General features: G+C 46.6%; 1 protein-coding gene across 4 annotated transcripts in view; it reads right to left on the bottom strand.

Moving 5' to 3' along the window:
* The window catches only part of XPNPEP1 (X-prolyl aminopeptidase 1), a 50,775-nt gene that overhangs the window by 9,753 nt on the left and 23,291 nt on the right, over positions 1-17,731 (bottom strand). For all 4 annotated transcript variants that reach the window (XM_047759881.1, XM_047759880.1, XM_047759879.1 and 1 more), the window contains 11 exons: positions 16,816-16,879; positions 15,273-15,377; positions 11,679-11,771; positions 11,280-11,423; positions 9,481-9,576; positions 7,294-7,375; positions 5,579-5,789; positions 3,625-3,714; positions 2,983-3,033; positions 1,485-1,543; positions 1,274-1,351 (listed from right to left, as the gene is read on the bottom strand). In XM_047759881.1, coding sequence (XP_047615837.1) covers positions 1,274-1,351; positions 1,485-1,543; positions 2,983-3,033; positions 3,625-3,714; positions 5,579-5,789; positions 7,294-7,375; positions 9,481-9,576; positions 11,280-11,423; positions 11,679-11,771; positions 15,273-15,377; positions 16,816-16,879 — 1,073 coding nt within the window. The remainder of the gene's footprint in view (positions 1-1,273; positions 1,352-1,484; positions 1,544-2,982; positions 3,034-3,624; positions 3,715-5,578; positions 5,790-7,293; positions 7,376-9,480; positions 9,577-11,279; positions 11,424-11,678; positions 11,772-15,272; positions 15,378-16,815; positions 16,880-17,731) is intronic.

Genomic DNA, 17,731 nt, shown 5'->3' on the forward strand with positions numbered 1-17,731 from the left:
GTGATCTGATTTCCGGGTGCCTCTTTCCCAGACACTAGGCTGCCCTAAGAAAAGTTAAAAGGGAGGCGAGCATTCCGAGTGTCTGCCCTGCAGGAGACAGGGGGCCTCAGAGAGCTTCTCCTTCATGTCTAGGCAGCAAGGGAGCTAGTGGGCACTCAAGTCCAATGATTGAAAATGAACCAGAGGTGGGCCCAGCTTCAGCACCCTGCCTCTCAACAGGCTTCCAAGAGCCATAACGAAGAAACACCAAAGGAGAAGCAAAATTCTCCTGTCTTGGTCTGAAATTATTTAAGGTGTTAATTACATGCAAAATTCTAGGAAGAGTATCCAAGTAGGAAATTCATCACCTGAGTTAAATATAAGACAAAAACTGACTTCCTTTTGGTATTTTAATATTAGAACAGAAGCATTCATGTGAAAGAACCGTACATTCCCATATGTGACTGTCTCCCACACAACAGCTTCAAAATTTGCCCTAAGACTAAAAACTCTAAAAGCAATTATTAAAAAGCAGGGCCCAAGTATAGCACAGTGAGACAGAGCAAGTGTTCCTTCCCTGCGCACATCACAGATGGGAAGTGAAGAACTCAAGATGCCCCACAGAAGGCAAAACCATTTGAGCCAGGTGAAGCTAGAGCTGCAGCCCAGGGGACGCCAAGTCCCTGTTCCCACAGGTCCACAGGCAGATCTAGCAGTCCTAGACTCATCAGTTCCCCTCCTGCCTCACAGCGGGGGGATGCTCGGCTCTGTGGGCTCCTGGGCTCTCATAGGTCATGTGATAAAAACCCCCACAGGCTGAGGAAAGAGAGAGTACAGATTATCTCCTTAACCATAAAAGGTGCTCCACAAGCTAATGATAAGATTTTCTGGTGCGGAGGTGATGGAGCTCACAGGACATTTGGACTAATGCATCAAGAAGGCTGCTGCTGTCAGAAGGGAAAAACACTAAAAATTCTAATTATTAAGATCCAGGGATTATGAACACAGATACTGCAGCCTCAGAAGGAAAGAGAGACAACCCATTTGAGTGCATCGTGGAGAATGTCAGTGCCAAACACCTAAGCCTAAGAGGCGGCTCCCAAAAGGCAGAGGCTTGGGACTTTAGAGGAAATGAGAGAAAACAAGTTTTCATTCTTTCCCAAATAAGAACAATCTCAACAGACACACGGAGGTGGGCACTGGGGCCTCTGGTAAAACAATGTCTCTCCCCTGCTCAGGCTCCTGTGCAGAAGCAGCAGCAAAGCCAGGCAGCGTGCTCCTCCGCATGCCTTACGCGTAGTGAATGATGGCGCCGTTGGGTCCCGTACTGGAAATTGTTGGGAAGCTCAGGTCCACAAAGTCAGCCTGCTGCCTGGAACAGAAAGACACACAGAGCAGAGGGGCTTAAAGATTTTTATTGTGCCAAGAATCAGGGCCCTCCCAGCTTCATTTAACCTGCCAAGGAAGTGAGCACAGGTTTGTGGGGTCCCCAGACTGACCCTTACCTGCGGAATTCCTCAGCTTTGTCAGCAGCTGAGATCTCCGTCACGCCGCCTTTGGGCACCTACAAGGAAGTGGCTTATAAACCATCGGGGTGTGATAAATTCATGTGTCTCTTACATATTATAGGGCGTGCATTAAAAACTTATTTTTCCTCAATTCCCACGTCCCAATTCCCAGCAATCTACAGGACACAGTTCATGTCTCATCTTTAACAAGGAGGGAATTTCCAAAGGCTCTAATCTAAGGTAGAAGGATTTCTACCCATTTATTTTTCACAAAACCATTTTGCCTCAGTATGATATCCTGAAACTTTCCAAAACTTTATACACCTAAATTTAAAAATTCAAAAGTATCCCACCCAGGATATCATTATAAGAAAGTGATCCTAAATAAGTAAAAAAGATAGGTGCAAACATATTATTACAAGGTTTTTGATAAGGGCAGTTAACAACAATCTAAACATTTGAAAATAGGAGAAATGGGTAAATAAATCAATCTAACCACCAAACATAGTCTCCATTTAGATCATTTTTTTTAAGACCTCAAAGCATACGGAAAATGCTCACACTATGATACTAAATGACTAAAATAAACAAAATACAAAATTGTAGCTGTACAGTGAGAGATATAAAAATAATTTATATTGAAAAAAATAATATACAAAGATGAACAATAGCCAGAGGGGAAAAAGCTGTTACACTGGAGAGAATAGGGGTGATAATTCTTTTTCCAATTTAAGCTACTTTTAAAGAGTAGTTTATATAATATTGAAAGGGAACATGATATTGTTTAATAAGAGAACAAAAAAATCACTTTCGTGTCAACTACAAGGAGTGAAAGGGAAAGAAACTAAGGAGTCAGTTTAACATAAAAAGTTTTATGGGAGTTCCTGTTGTGGCGCAGTGGAGGTAAGTCTGACTAGGAACGATGAGATTGCAGGTTCGATCCCTGACCTCACTCAGTGGGTTGGGGATCTGCTGTTGCCGTGGGCTGTGGTGTAGGTTGCAGACAAGGCTCAGATATGGCATTCCTGTGGCTGTGGTGTAGGCCAGTATCTGTGGCTTCAATTAGATCCCTAGCCTGGGAACCTCCATATGCCGTGGGTATGGCCATAAAAAGACAAAGGACAAAAAAAAAAAAAAAAGTTTTATGGCGCAAATTAAAGTTCAAAATGTATAAAGATCTTTTTTCTCTCAATACAACTTGCCTAGAATATCCACAAAGTCATATTTCCTTATAATGAAACTCCACTTAGTTGTAAGACAATTCCTTAACCAGAAAGGATCCGTGCTGTTAAGGAATTTCCTTCTTCATCCTTGTTACTATTTTCTACAATTAAAGAATTTCTAAATACACACACACCAAATTTCCACAGAGAACTATTGAAAGAGTGCTAAAAGTAGATCAAGAGCTTAGACCTCATGGTGAACAGTTAAAATCACACGTAGATAATTCCGGAATAATCTAGATCCAAGTGTTAAACAAAGACTAGGAACCAACCTCTTTCTCCAGCCAGTTAAAGAGTTCACAGAGGGCAACGGCATCTTTAATCTGTGCAAATAATGGAGACATTTTTTTAAAGTCACTACTGAAAATCAGATGGGCAGATTCGGAGCCCAGCCCTAATGTGATACTGAGAGGACTGCACCCACAGGACCACAAATCATCAGCAATCAGGGCTGTACACGCAGGCATTTCCTGTGAACAAGTGTGCAGCAATTTCTACTACAGGGGAAAGGGCTCCTCTGCCAGGGAGTAATTCAGGCACGATCAGGAAGGGGCCCACCCCAGAGCATACACAGCTCCCTCAGGGGGGTCACTCCTGTACTTCTGGAGCAGGAAAGACAGGCCCCACATCCTTCCAGATCCACTGCTTGAAACACAAATCCAGGCCTTTTCAGAGGCTTCACCTTCATCATTTTCATCCTCGCCATCACCTACACTATCATCAACTTCTCTTTTGTGTTGTATGTATTTTGTAAAGATCCAGATCATCCAGTAGTTGATCTCATTCTCTCATTAACTCTGGAAGGCTCACAAAGGTTCCAACCTTGTGCCGAGTTCAAGACCACTCAGCAGGTAAAGGAGCAGGGCCTTCTGACCGCCACACATCCCCTCTTCAGCACGGGCTGCCTTACTCACATGAGCTCGCCTCATGCCTTCTGATTCGGCAGAATTCTTCACAGCTTTGGCGATGCAGATGGGGGTGTAAGGCATACAGCAGCGATGATCCTAGGGCAACAGGCAGTAGCATGGGAAACTAAGCATGGCTCCACTCACCCAAGACCAAGGCAATCACCTCGTGGCCCAGCACACCACACTTAAATCACTGGAAGAGCTCCCACTCAGGACCTACCCAGCTGTCCCCTGGGGCCCAAAGACCTGTCCCTTTTGGTTGGTGACTCTGAGCATGGTAAAAGGAGATTGAGCTCATTCAAAAAAATAAAGTACATCAAACAAGGTATTTCTCGTCCATCCCCCACCCACTTAGTTCTGTGAGACTGCGGGCAGCCAGCCATCAGCAAGATACTCCTTTTTGAGCCTCCGTGGTCATGGTCAGAGTTCACTAACAGATCAAAGCTTGACTGAAATAACCCCTTCTGGCTGCACAAAGGAGGCTTTTTCCCACTGTCTGGGATGCATATGACCAACCAGGGGAGACAGGGGCGCCCTGCTTCTTCCCTTCTTGCACTCAGGAATCAGCTACTGCTAAAGATCTGATCTTAAAGGGCTGGGGAAGAGCCTTCCCAATTTGAGAACAAGTTAGAATCCAGGCCTGTGTTACAAGGGGGTTGGGGTGGATTTTTCACCTTGACTTTGGACTCGCAGAGCCTCTCAAAGGGCTTTCCCTCTCCACTCTCCTTGCTTCTCTCTCTCACTTACCTAACCCCTCAGGAAACAAAGGCAGGCAGGATCCCCAGGGAAGTAAAGCTCTGAGTAACTGTGTCACACAGTGTGATAGTGACCAGGTGCAAGGGCAAGCCAGGTCTAGAGGGCCAAGCCTAGACTCCTCCCAGGATGGCCCACTGCTTAATGGAGAAGAGAGGACATTGCTGGCCTTGGCACAGGCCACCTGGCAGCCAGAGGCCCAAGGTAGGACAGTTAAAAAGAATACAACTAAGGTGGTGTGGACTGCTGCCCCAGGCTCTAGTTAAAATGGGGCTCTAGTTAAAATGGGGCGGAGGGGGGCGGTGGGGAAACAGGTGTCAGCTGCTTACCACCACCAGCAGGGGCTCAGTCGAGGGCAGGGTTATCACTATCATCTGACCTCTGACAAACCCCTAGCTTCCAAAGCTGCCCAGGGCCTCAGGTCTCCTGAACTATAAAGTGTGATGGGGGAAGTCAATTAGCATCTCCCCAACTTTAGCCACTCTCCTGCCACCCGCACAGGTCTTACCTTAGCCGCCTACCCCCAGACCCTGATTAATATCCTTCTTTAGATTCTCTTTCAATTACCTTCGTTTATTAAACTCAACTCTGTCTTAACAAATGATCTGTATAATATATGGTCTTATAGACCAATTATATTTTTAGCATACACTTTTTTAAATTGAAATATAGTAGACATATATTTTAATGTAAGTTTCAGGTGTGTACAACCCAGTGATTGACAATTTTTAAAGGTTAAATGCCATTGAAAGTTATGAGAAGATACTGATTATATTCCCTGTGCTATATATATATATATCCTTGTAGCTTATTTATTTTATACATAGTAGTTTGTGCCTCTAGTGTTTAGACACCCCTATCTTGCCTCTCCCCACATCCCTCTCCCCACTGGTAATCACTAGTTTGCTCTCTGCATCTGTTAAAATGCTTTTAAAATAGGTATGTATAAATAAACCTAAGTTTGAATGTTTCCCACCTAAAATCATCTCTCATGCCACATTCTGGAAAACACAGGACTCAGTGGGTTCTAAGGGCCTCCCTCTAGCCCAAAGGGCTCATCCAGGGAGATGACACCTCTGATCCAACAGCCAGTTCTGGAACTCTGCCCAAGCAACCTTTGCTTCAAAAGCAAATTGCACGAGGCCAGGCCTGGGAAGGGCCTGGCCGCTGGAATGGAAGGTTCAGATGGGCCTCTGGGGCTACCAACCTTGGGGATGGCCTCGCTCACGGCATAGCTGGCCTTGTCACTGACCCACACCTTCTCCCTAGGCGACAGGCTGGCACACAGGACCTTGAGCTCGCTCAGAATGGACTTGTAGGGAAGCACCTGGATTCTGTATTCGGCTTCCAGGCCCAAGTCAAAAAGCAGGTGTTCCTTAACACTGGGGGTGTCTATGCGGTCACCGTCAATGAAGAGCCTGCAGAGGGGCCAGACGCAAGGTGACAGGAAAGGTGGGCATAGGAGTGAGAGGACAAGAACGCAGACACACCCAAGTGGGTCTATCTTCTGGCAATCCAAACCAAGCAGCCTCTCCTTTCTCCCCACCTTTCCCAAACCCTGCTCCCCAATCCGTGTCCCCTGCCCTGTATATGTTGTCGCCTTCACCAGGTGACAAGCCAGGGCCTGGGCACTGTCCTCTTTGATGCTCCTCCTCTCTCCATTGAGATCTTTGAACCTATAGCCTAGACCACCCCCAACCTCTCCAGCTTTCGCTGTGGCCTTGCCCAGTCACTGCCCAGGTTCCTATCGTTGCTCACCTGGAGTAGTGCCACAGCCTCCTAACTGGTCTCCTTGCCTCCAGCCTTCCCTACCCACCCTATTTTTCACAGCAATCATAATTTTCCCCATTATTTCACCCTAATAATAACAGTCTTTATGATTTACAAGCCTGACCAAGTGGTTCCTTTAAGAAACTCATCCCTCGGGACAAGAGCCCAAGCTCTGGAGCTGAGGGAGGCTCACAAGTCCTCCCTTAAGTGGCCTGCCCACCTGTGGGACTCCCACTCCAGGTTCCAACCATCCTGGACCACATGCACTATGCTCTCCCCCGCCCAGAGCCTCTGAAAACGCTGCTCCCTCTGCTGATCGCCATCCTCTCCCTCCTCGCCCCCTAACCCAGCTAACTCACATGTACCCTTAATCTCTGCTTCAATATTACTTTCCCCAAGAGCCTCCTCTGACCAAGTCAGGCCCCTCCCATAATACCCATCTCCCCATCCTACTGATGAGTCAGTGCCCACCGTGTACATGAATCACCTAAGTTCATCTCCCCAACTCCAACTCCAACCCAGGGCCCTGTCTCATTTGCCCCAACACCTAACAGAGACCCTGGCACATGGCAGGCACTGAATAAATATGTTGTCTGAATGTACAAAGCCATTCAAATAGAAGAGCAATGGCAGGAAGGCCACAAGCAGCAGTTTAAAAGATAAACTGACGATTCAACAAGGCACAGCTCAGGGATGGTTTCCTGAACCACTTCGGACCTTCCGAATGACAGGGTCTGTTTGCAGTGGAGACCCAGGATTGCATAATGGAGCCCACAGCCCCCCTGGCGTTGGCTGCTAGAAAACCTGGCATCAGAATCAAATCTGCAGCCTGAACAAGACTTTGCAGCAGGAATTTGGTGAACTGACCTCACTCTCTGGTTTTGTTCTGATGTCCTCGAATACCAATTTTTTTTTTTAATCTCCTAGTACTATAGAGACTTTCAGAGACTTCAAATCACTTTCAGGATTAAAAGAGAAGCAGGATATAAATAAATACCTATTGTTAAGGAAGGCAAGAAAGGGAAGGAAGAAAGGCCGGAAAGGGAAAGGGCAGGAGAAAAGCAGCGCGTCAGCACACGTCAGGGCCGGAGCAGGAGGTCGGGGCTCCAAGGGGCTGGGAGAAGGACTTTCAGGTGCAGGGCCAGCACTCACATGATTGTTTCTAGTCCTATGACTGCATAGGAGAAAAATACCGGATTGTGCTCCACATCTGATCCTCGGAGATTGAAGAGCCCTGGAAAAAAAAAGTTCCTGTCACCTGCCTGACTGAGAGTTTAAGGGGCAGCTTGTTGGGGTGGTGAGCGGGGTTCCACTTGCTAGGGAAGGACTGGGTGGCATCTCTCTCAGAAGCTGGGAACCTTTCTTCCTAGTCCTACCTCTGAGCTGCAGTTGCTCATATCCGCCAAATGATGGCACCAGAACTGTTTCTTATGCTGCCACATCTCCGTCCAGAGAAGGGAATGCGGGAGTTATTAGTCAGAAAAGGGGAAATGCCCTCCAAACAAAGAGTTGCAGTGGTCCCCCTGGTGGTGATGGGTCAGGCCTGGCCTTGCGGCAGAAAACCTCTGGTGCTCCTACTCCAGGGCAAGAAACCACTTTCTGGCTCCCATCTGAGGCAAACGGCCTTGGATAGAAAAACTGAGACCCACCCATGAGGGAGGCCAAAAGAGGCCTCTGTGTGAGGGTCACGGAGCCCCAGGGAGGCGGAGCTTCCCGGCAGAGGAACAAAAGCAGTGAGTCAGCCGGGGCTCTGGCCCTTGAATGAAACCCGAGCCTGCGGCCCACCCACGGGTCTGCCGTGAACCAGGGCAGGGTGGAGGACCTGCCTCCCTCCGCCAGTGTCAGGGGGCTTGGTGAGGTCACTGCGTGTCTGAGAAACCAGAGCACAGCTCTGGTCCCTGCACTTCCAGCTGCTTAACGTCTGCTCTCCTGAGGATCAGAACATAGAAAGGACCCTGCAGTAAAAAGTACCACCTCTGCATTAAAATCACGGCTTCTCAAAGTAAAGCGATGAGGCAGTGTGTTTTACCTATGGGACCAAACTAACACTTTTTTAAACAACAGTACCTGGTACTGGCAAGGGTGTGGCAAGAGGGGTGTATTCATGCACCACTGTGCGACCATTCCGGCAGGTAAATGGCAAGACGGTCAAAAGCCCTACCACACACACACCCTCCAACCCATACCACTTCTAAAAGCCAACCAGAAGCCGCAAGAAAACTATGAGACATTAAGACATGGATTTTGATGCACCAAGTTTGATGGCAGCATTGAAATAAAATCATGAGGAAACTGGACATAACTGAAAGGACATACTTAGGAGAATGGCTGAGTAAATTATTATACAATCCTATGGTGGGATATTTAATATTCACTGCAAATTATGCTTATATATGCATAGAGTATCCTGATACACTGGGGGAAAAAATCAAGCTACAAAACCACATATGCACAGAATGTTAACAGTGATTCTCTCTGTGTAACAAGATCACAGGTGATACTTTTTTCTTCTTTCTACTTCCTCTGCACTCTCCAGATTTTCCACAATGGAAATGTGTTTTTTAAATAATCAAAGGGAGAAATTAGCTTTCTACGTTATTTACTCTGATGCTAAGATTATTAAGTTAATTAGGGATACAAAACACTGATACTCTTGACCAAGTCTAGGGGCTGGGGATTAGAGAGAAAGGACACTGTACAGTAAGCTCTCTTTCTCTAGTGAGAAACTAAAAAGATAAGACAGTGCCTCTTCTCAGGTGCCTTGGGTCAAATCCAATCAGAAAACAGCAGAGAGAATAAGAAGCTTCAACCAGATTCCTTCAGGTTCTAGAAGGCACTGAACAATTCCATGGGGGTCGTTTCAGGGCTTAAGATTAAGAAACTGCTACTGCATGAAAAGGCCTGGTGAAGAACTTTTAATTCCTGAGTTTTCTGAAGTAGAAATATTTCTAGAACATCATTACTGTGAAGAACTTGGGGAAATACAGGCAAGTATAAAGAAAAAAATATCTCCTGTGATCTCACTATTACACGTATAGAGAGACATGAATGTTGACAGACCAGGAAGTTTGGATCGAAATGTGCTTTTTCAGAGGTGTCACAGGCCTGAGTACACTGACCAGAGGGGAACATTACCATGACTTAACCTTAGCCCCTGGCTGTAATTCTGCTCCAGATCCCCCTCCCCTACTCCCTATAATTTCTTCTCCATCCTACTTGGCACTCACTTGGTGACACAGTCTTTTGCTTATTCCCTGGCCAGTCATGAACCCACAGATTCCCAAAGAACCAATGGAGAGGATAGAGAACATGCCCCAACAGTGAAACCAGGGCACTCACACGCAATCTCATCCAGGGCAGTGACCACAAACCACACGACATTCCTCTCGGCCATTTTCAACCGAAGGTCTGCAACCTTGTCTTTCCAGGAGATGCCTGCAAGAAACAAACCTGCTTGTGACTCCAGCCCTGGTCTGGTCCCAGAGTTCTGCAGGAACCAAGTGAAAGAAGCCATTCCAAACATCCTTAACCAGCACCATAGCCTAAGGAGCATGTTATCTGAGCTGACCCAAGGCCTGGATTCAAGCCCCCTACAAGAGAAGTAACTCTGTCTAAGCTAGTTGACTCTTGAGAGCCCTGACTGCCTCACCAGCAAGATTAATTCATTTGTTCATCCAATAAATGTCTATGAAGCATCTGTACTTTCCAGGCCCAACTATCTGCAGGTACCGTACCGGTCACTGAGGTTGGAGCTCTGAGCTACACACAATCTCTGCGCTCTTGGGGCTTACGACCTATGAGGGAAGACAGATTACTAAACCAGCAATTAGTTACACTTCTGTAAAGACTGTTGCAATGGAGGAAGCACAGGGAACTTTGAGAACACACAGCCCAGCAGAGAGAACTCACTGACTCTTAGAGGTCAGAAGAATATACCCACCACTTTACATTCCCACAGCCTTTCAGTGCTAAGACCCAGGCACTCTCTACATACAACTTACTGTGACTTTGACTTTTAAATCACACCTGTGCTGTCAGACACAGCCAGGGCCTCCCTGCTGCTCCCCAGGATGAATCTGTGGCCCTGGAGGCGCTCACCCCATCATCACCACCACCACCACCACCTGCCCTGAAACAGCACCTGTAACTCAGGGTACAGCCACCTGTGAAGGGGGCAGGCATCTGTCTTATTCAGCCAACACACAGCAGTGTCCTGCACACAGTAGGTACTCATGTGTCAGTTGAACAGAAGCCTTACCAGCCATATATGTTCTCCCCTCTTGTACAAGCAAAAGGTCAGAGCCCTGTTCGGTTAAACAAAATCCAAAATACACTGATGGAAATGTTTAGGTGACCCTCGACCACCCACTGGACCCATCCCCCCAAACTGCAACACCCTCAGGTGAGGGCGTCACAAGGAAAGCGAGCTGGCGGCTGCCTCCACAACCAAACACTGCTTTGAAGATCAGCTCGGGAACGCTGTTTAAAACTTGGCTCAGAGTCTGGGCTGTAATGCTTTCTTCCCAGGACCCCTCTGGGCAACGGGCCCACATTCCAGACATCCCCCATCCACCTCTCCTCTTCCATTTCGACAGCAAGGCTCCCTCCCCTGCAGCCCCACCTCCCAGGCCTCTCCCTCCACACTTCTCACTGTTCCAGAAATCCACACTTGCATCTCCCACAGAACTTGCTCCTTACTCACCAATGTCACACAGGCCCAAGAAACCCACCCACCCCCCAAAGCCTTTAGAGTACAAGGTAGATGGGGGGGGGGAGGGCGTGGAAAGGTAAACCTACAAATGCTAGGTTTAATGCTAGACAGAAGAAAAGGAAATGGAAGCTAGAAACCTCTAGTCTCTGTTTCCAGTATCAGACATGTCTTAAAGGGGCAGTAAGCAACTGAGTGGTAGAAAAGGCATCTCAGTAGCACCCAGAAGAGCTTTGCAAAAATAAACTATGCCAAAGTAGGGGAAAGTAGGTGACAAGAGTAGAAACAAACTGAACTGCTTGCATCAAATGTCTCAGGGGCTTGGGCAGGTCAAAATCCCCCCATCAGCTCAAGCTCCACTTAGATTCAGAAAACCTTCAGTCAAGTGTAGGGGCCGATGGTGAAGGCCTGCAGGGCACGGCGTTCCGACCTGTGTAATCCAGGCCCAGGGTGAGGAGGGGCTTGCACGGACGCTCAGGGCGGTCTGTCCAGATCTTGTCCACAAGGTTCTCCTTGACAGGAACAAGGTGGTGGCCCGCGCTTCTCAGAACCTTGGCCATCTTCTTCCAGTAATCTGAGGAGAAGCACACGTGGTCTAGCTAAGAACGGAACACACTTTACAGACAGCAGCACTTTGAGAGCCTGGCACCTTCTGAAAGGCAATATTCCTGTGGCCCTTTGCTAACCCTTCTCCTCACCTTGACCTCTGTTGTGACATCAATTCATGCTGAGCCCTAAATGTTCCACGTTCCACAAGCAAACAAGGAGGATGGAGAGGCATCTAGAACCCACTTCCTCACCCAAGCTGAAAGGGTCTATGCTTACTCACCTGTAGGAATGATCAATGGGTCCACACCAACCCTGGATCCTTCAGGAAGTACACTCACCAGCCAGTCTTCCTGAGTTGGTGTGTCCTTCAGACCTACAGAGGGAAGAACTAATAAGAAACAATTCCTGGGGGCCCAAGCTCATTGTCCCATCTAGCAGGATGCAATTCACCAACATCATGATAGTTGGCGAATTAATAAAAACCAACTAAAGAAGGTGCTTTTACTAAAGAGAATTGACAGCACTTGGAAAATCTAAACTTCCCTTAATCCTGGAAAGTAATGAGAAGTGTAAGACACTATATAAGGAAAGCATAAGGTAAGACGGTATATAAGGGTGAGACAGAAGGAAAAAAAAAAAAAAAAAAGCAGGATTTTCATTAGACCCCCAGTGAAAGGCAATCCGAGAATCACTGCAACGTAGGTATGTGGTGTCATCGTGAAGATCACCTCATCAGCCTCCAGTCACTTTTCCACTACTGGTCATGTGATGAGAGCTTGGGTGGTGATATGGTGAAGGCTGGGGCTGGGAGCCTCCCTGACATCCCACAGCAGGTAAGTGAAATACACGCCACAGCACCCTCCCCTTATCTGGAGGGCAGTGTGGCAGAGAAAAGGCCCTGGGTCTGACTGGAGGGCTGAGCACACGTCTTGGCAACAGAGAATCTATCCAAAGATTAAAGATTATAAGAGGGACACACAGAAGCCCAACATCGTGTCCTTAACGTGGCTCCCTGGGCCTCCCACTACCAAGAGCAAACAGCCCTCTCGGTTTCTACAACACTAGTCACAGGACACCAATCAGCTCTGCAAAAGGAACTGAAGTCATTTTTGATATCCCAGTTTTTCTTTAATCCATCCCAATATCCTGTATGTTTGGGATGTATACTTTTTTCATCAGATTTTTGCTAAATAACATTTGGTAAAACATTAAGAGTGAAAGTTCACATATTCTGAAACAGTACTGATTTTTTTACCATTTTCCCTGAGTACTGATAATCATATAACCACAGAAAGGAAGTTCAAAGGTTTATAAAGAAATGAGCTCATGAATTTCAGTTCTCAAATACTCAGCTGCACTGAGCTGTTATCTTGCTATTTGATTTGGCCCTATATTTTTTCAAACTGCTGAACAAGCCACGTCTTAATGAAGTTTCTTTAATGCCCCTGGTAGAACTTTTCACAGGATGAAGTCATGTTATCTACTAGCAGACAGATGTTTGGCAAAACCCTGGGGGTGAATCACTCCCCAACCACACCCACCAGAAACTCCCCATGCAGGAGAGACCCTGAGGAGGTAGGCTTAGGGAAGAGACAGCACAGGGAAGAAACTAGAGAGGGGCTTGGAAGGGAGGAGCCATCCCCAGGATTGTTCTAAGGAACAGGCAGACAGTATCTGCTCCTCTGACAGTCTGACCCCAAAGTGCTATGCATCTAACAGCTGGAGTTACAGCCCCAAGGAGAGATGCCCACACTCCAGGGGCACGCTAAATGATCCACGGGGGTGCAAGTAGAAAGGATCAGAACTCCCATCTGTTCTTTTCCTAAAAAAACAAGCAACTAATTTTTGCTTGTATTTGAAAATACAGATGGTCACTAGCACATCCATATAAGTCTTATAAAGTAAATATATATACATGCAGACACATGAGCCATCAACAGAGGCATGTAATTAAAAAGTTTAAAGGTGTAGTAACCAATCCGTTTATAACAGCTATACAACCCTGAACATCTGTGTGTGTGTGTGTGTGTGTGTGTGTGTGTGTGTGTGTGTGTGTGGAGAGAGACAGAGAGTGAAAGAGAGAGAAAAAACTGGGGTAACATCACCTATAACTTCAACGTTTCTGTATTTTTTAAAAGATTTTTGAGAGCGTTCCCTTCGTGGCTCAGCAGTTAACGAATCTGACTAGCATCTGTGAGGACGCAGGTTCGATCCCTGGCCTCGCTCAGTGGGTTAAGGATCTGGTGTTGCCATGAGTTGTGGTGTAGGTCACAGATGCAGCTCGGATCCTATGTTGCTATGGCATAGGCCGGTGGCTACAGCTCCAATTTGACCCCTAGCCAGGGAACCTCCATATGCTGCGGGTGTGGCCCTAAAAGGCAAAAAAAAAAAAAAAATCTTTGAGAAACAGAAATTTAAAATAAACCCACTGCCAAGATAAAAAACATTCCTAACTCCTAAGACAAACAACACACATTTATGTATATGGAGATGGTGTGGCACACATGTACACACACACACACGCACAAACACGTTTTACCTCAGGAGGCTCACTGCTGGGATCTTGATGTCAATTCAACTCAAATTGTGAGTCTAGTAACAATGTGGTTTCCTCATTACTTCCGACAACAAAGAAATATCAGGTATTTGGCCTCATCTTCTTTTCCTTACTCAACCCCAGTAGCCCTTTCCCCCTCCTTCTATTGTCCAAGTTCAAAATTCAGGAGGCAGAGACCTCTGTACAACCACTAAACCCAAGTTTCTACAGACTATTTTAATGGCAAGGAAAAACACAGCACAAAATTAAGTGACAAACCAGAGTACACACCCACACATAGATACACAATCGTTATCCAGTAAGTGCTGAGCTCTATTCTTCTCATATATTATCTCTTTAATTCTCACCATTTTTGTGTGGGACTTACTATTATCATTCTGTATTACAGATGAGGAAATTGAAGCACCGAAAGTGAAGTGACTTGCCCAAGAAAGTTCCAGACCCATGCTTCTGCCCCTCCTCAGAGGGAGAGCTTTCTAGCTTCTGCTGCCAATGGCCTCTTACCTTTATCTCACTCTGAATCATGAGGCAGCAAAGAGCAGTGGGAAGGTCCCCAGTACATGAGTCAAATGCACAGCAGGCTATGTGAGCTAGAAGAGAGCAACTGTCCTCTCTGGCCCTCAGTTTCTCCTCACTGACATGAGTATCCTGAACCAGGACCTTCCAAAATTGAATGCATAATGGTATAGATATATAAGCACGTAATTTTCTTGGTTTTCTTAGTGCCATGAACTGTGTCCCCTCAAAATTCATACATTAAAGCCCTACCCCGAAATGTGACTGTATTTGGAGATGGAGGTAATTAAGATTAAATGAAGTCATGGGGTGGAATTCTTTTTTTTTTTTTTTTTTGGTCTTTTTTGTCTTTTTAGGGCCGCACCCACGGCATATGGAGATTCCCGGGCTAGGAGTCGAATCGGAGCTGTTGCTGCCGGCCTACACCAGAGCTGTAGGGGTAGAATTCTAATCCAAAATGATTGGTAGCCTTCTAAGAAGAGGAACAGAGGGAGATCTAGCCATGAAGGAAAAGTGAAAAGGCAACCATCTACAAGACAAGACGAGAGCTCTCACCAGAACCTGACCACACTGGTATCCTGACCTCAGACCTCCAACCTCCAGAAATGAAAAAGTAAATTTCTGTTGTTTAGGCCACCCAGTGTATGGTATTTTGTTGTGGCGGGCTGAGCAGACTAAGACACTTTGGATTCTAAACAGTCCATGGCCCCATAATGGGTTAGGACTCAGAAGCCCTGAGAGCACTAGGGTCCCTTCCCAGAACTGGCCAACTAAGGTTGAGATGGCCAGGCCTCTACGCACCCATCTTCATGAGTGTCCAGTTGCTGTCCATCTGCTTGGCAGCCTGGAGAAAGTAACGCCCATCTGTCCACATGGCCGCGTGCTCTTCTGTGATGATGGCTGTGCCTGGAGCAAGGGAGCAAAGAAGTGAGAGTGGTTTCTCATAACCACCAGAAGCTGCACAAAATGGCAGCAGGCAGGCAGGCATGGCGAGAGGCACCAGATCCTGTGTGGCTTCACTGGCCACCACCAGCAGGGCAGATGCGCCTTTAACTCCAAGGAAACTTCCAGGCAAGAGAAGATGATACACTGAGAACCAGCTGTGGACCAAGCTCTGAAACAAACAGTCCTGAGGCAGCCCAAGCTACCTGAGTACTGGTTCCCACACAGAAAGGACCCCACTTGTACAGCAGGAGTCAAGGCCAGCAGAACAGAGGTCTACAGACCTATGGCCACAAGGGCCTCATAGTCAACAAGACAGAGGTGGAAACAGTTCCTGCTCAGTGATCACAGCCATCTGCTCCACCAGACACCCCAAAGGAGAGACCACAGGACCCGGTGAGTATTCATGGTGACTCAGTGGTCACCAGTAGGGACTTTATGCCTCATCTCCACCTGTCTCATTCTCACAAGCCCGGCAGAACTCAGGGCTTTCAACGGAGGTGTCAGCTAAAACATGTCCTAATGTGCCAAGAACACATCAAAGAAAACAGTACACTAACTGCGAGGAGAGGGGCTCCCACCAAGTCTAGCAGTTTAAGGGATAGGAGTCTGAAGGGGAAAACCCACCTTAAAACTCAAGGGCACAACAATTTTGGGAAAGTTAGTACAGAGCACCAATATAGCTCAGCATTAATCTTTATTATTTAAGCTGAAAGTGAAAACAGAAAAATCAAAAGTCAAGCACTTAGAGAATTACACAGGACCAATAAGCTAAGGAGGGGATTTCAAAAGTGCTATGGTGTTCCATTTCTTTTTTTTTTTTTTTTTTTTTTTGCTTTTTAGGGCTGCATCCACAGCATAAGGAGGTTTCCAGGCTAGGGGTCAAACAGGAGCTGTAGCTGCCAGCCTACGCCACAGCCACAGCAACACAGGATCCGAGCTGCGTCTGCGACCTACACCACAGCTCACGGCAACATCAGATCCTTAGCCCACTGAGCAAGGCCAGGGATCAAACCTGTGTCCTCATGAATGCTAGTCAGATTCGTTAACTGCTGAGCCATGATGGGAACTCCAGGGTGTCCCATTTGTTATTAGGAGTGCTAGTTAAATGGGCTGTTCAGGTTAATTGATAACATTTTTCTTTACACATGTTACATTTAATAAAAAGTTCAAAAATATTTTTTAAATAAATTGTTTTAAGACTAGAAAAGCAAAGGCACAGAGAAAAGGGTCATGAAAACATAAGCTTAGGAGCTGGGGGTGCCAGGACCACGTTCCCTCTGCAGAGGCTCTGGTTTGCATCTTCTTTGGGGCTTTATATCACAGGCTGAAACTAGGTCCAGTTATTTTGGGGAAGGTGAACAAAAGTACCAAAGAACAAAGAGGGAATTTAGCGACTCACCTGCAGAGCCATCGAATCCAGAGACGAAGGCCCGCCGACAATCACATGGAGCAATGTACTCACTCTGGAAGACAAAAAGGACAAAGAACTGGACCTTGATCAGTCTCAGGCCAACTCATGCTCAGCCCAGCAGGACTACAAAGGCTGGCAAAAGCCAGACACCTGCCTTCAAGAGACTGACAGTCTAGCTGAAAAGGCAAGCTCAGCATTTAAAAAAAAAAAAAAAATTAGAGCGCACTGCAGAAGACCCTAATTAATGAAGGGCTAAAAGGGCTTTTCCCTTTAGCCTCAGTTTCTTCATCTGGAGAACAAAGCAAGTTAAGAGAAACAGATCAAAACTGCCCTTTCCTCACTGAGATCTTACTCAAAAAAACAAACCAATAGCCTTCTCCCTTCCTTGCCACTGACATTTAGGCATCTGCTATTTTTCTGAAAAGGCTGGATTTCTGTTTTATGTGCCAATAGTTCTCTAACTTGAGTCTCTCTAGGTATCAGCCTATTTCTGAATTTCCTGTTTGTGTCCCCCTCCAAGGCAGTGTCACCAATCTCTCCCACGCAGACCCTTGTCCCTTCCTGTTAGGGAACGAAGGGAAACGCTTCCTCCAAGCCAGAAGGCTTCAGCAAAATAAAACATCATGTTCAAATCCAGGTCCTTCACAGCTGACAATCCCTTGCCTCTGTATGGAATGGGATTAGGGTAAAGAAAGTAAGAGGTTCCCAGTCCTAGAGAGGGTGTGGAGTCCTCATCTGTATGATAACCTCTGGAAATAGCCAGTGAGGCACAGAGAGTTAACTAACTTGTCCAAAGTCACACAGCTAATAAGTAGCAGAGGCAGGATTTGAAACTGGGCAGTCAGCTCCAGAGCCTCGACTCTGAAGTCTTTATACCACGCTGCCTCCATAAAACACACCATCT

The sequence above is a fragment of the Phacochoerus africanus genome, chromosome 15 (assembly GCF_016906955.1).
Source record: "Phacochoerus africanus isolate WHEZ1 chromosome 15, ROS_Pafr_v1, whole genome shotgun sequence".
NCBI classification, from domain to species: Eukaryota; Metazoa; Chordata; class Mammalia; order Artiodactyla; family Suidae; genus Phacochoerus; species Phacochoerus africanus.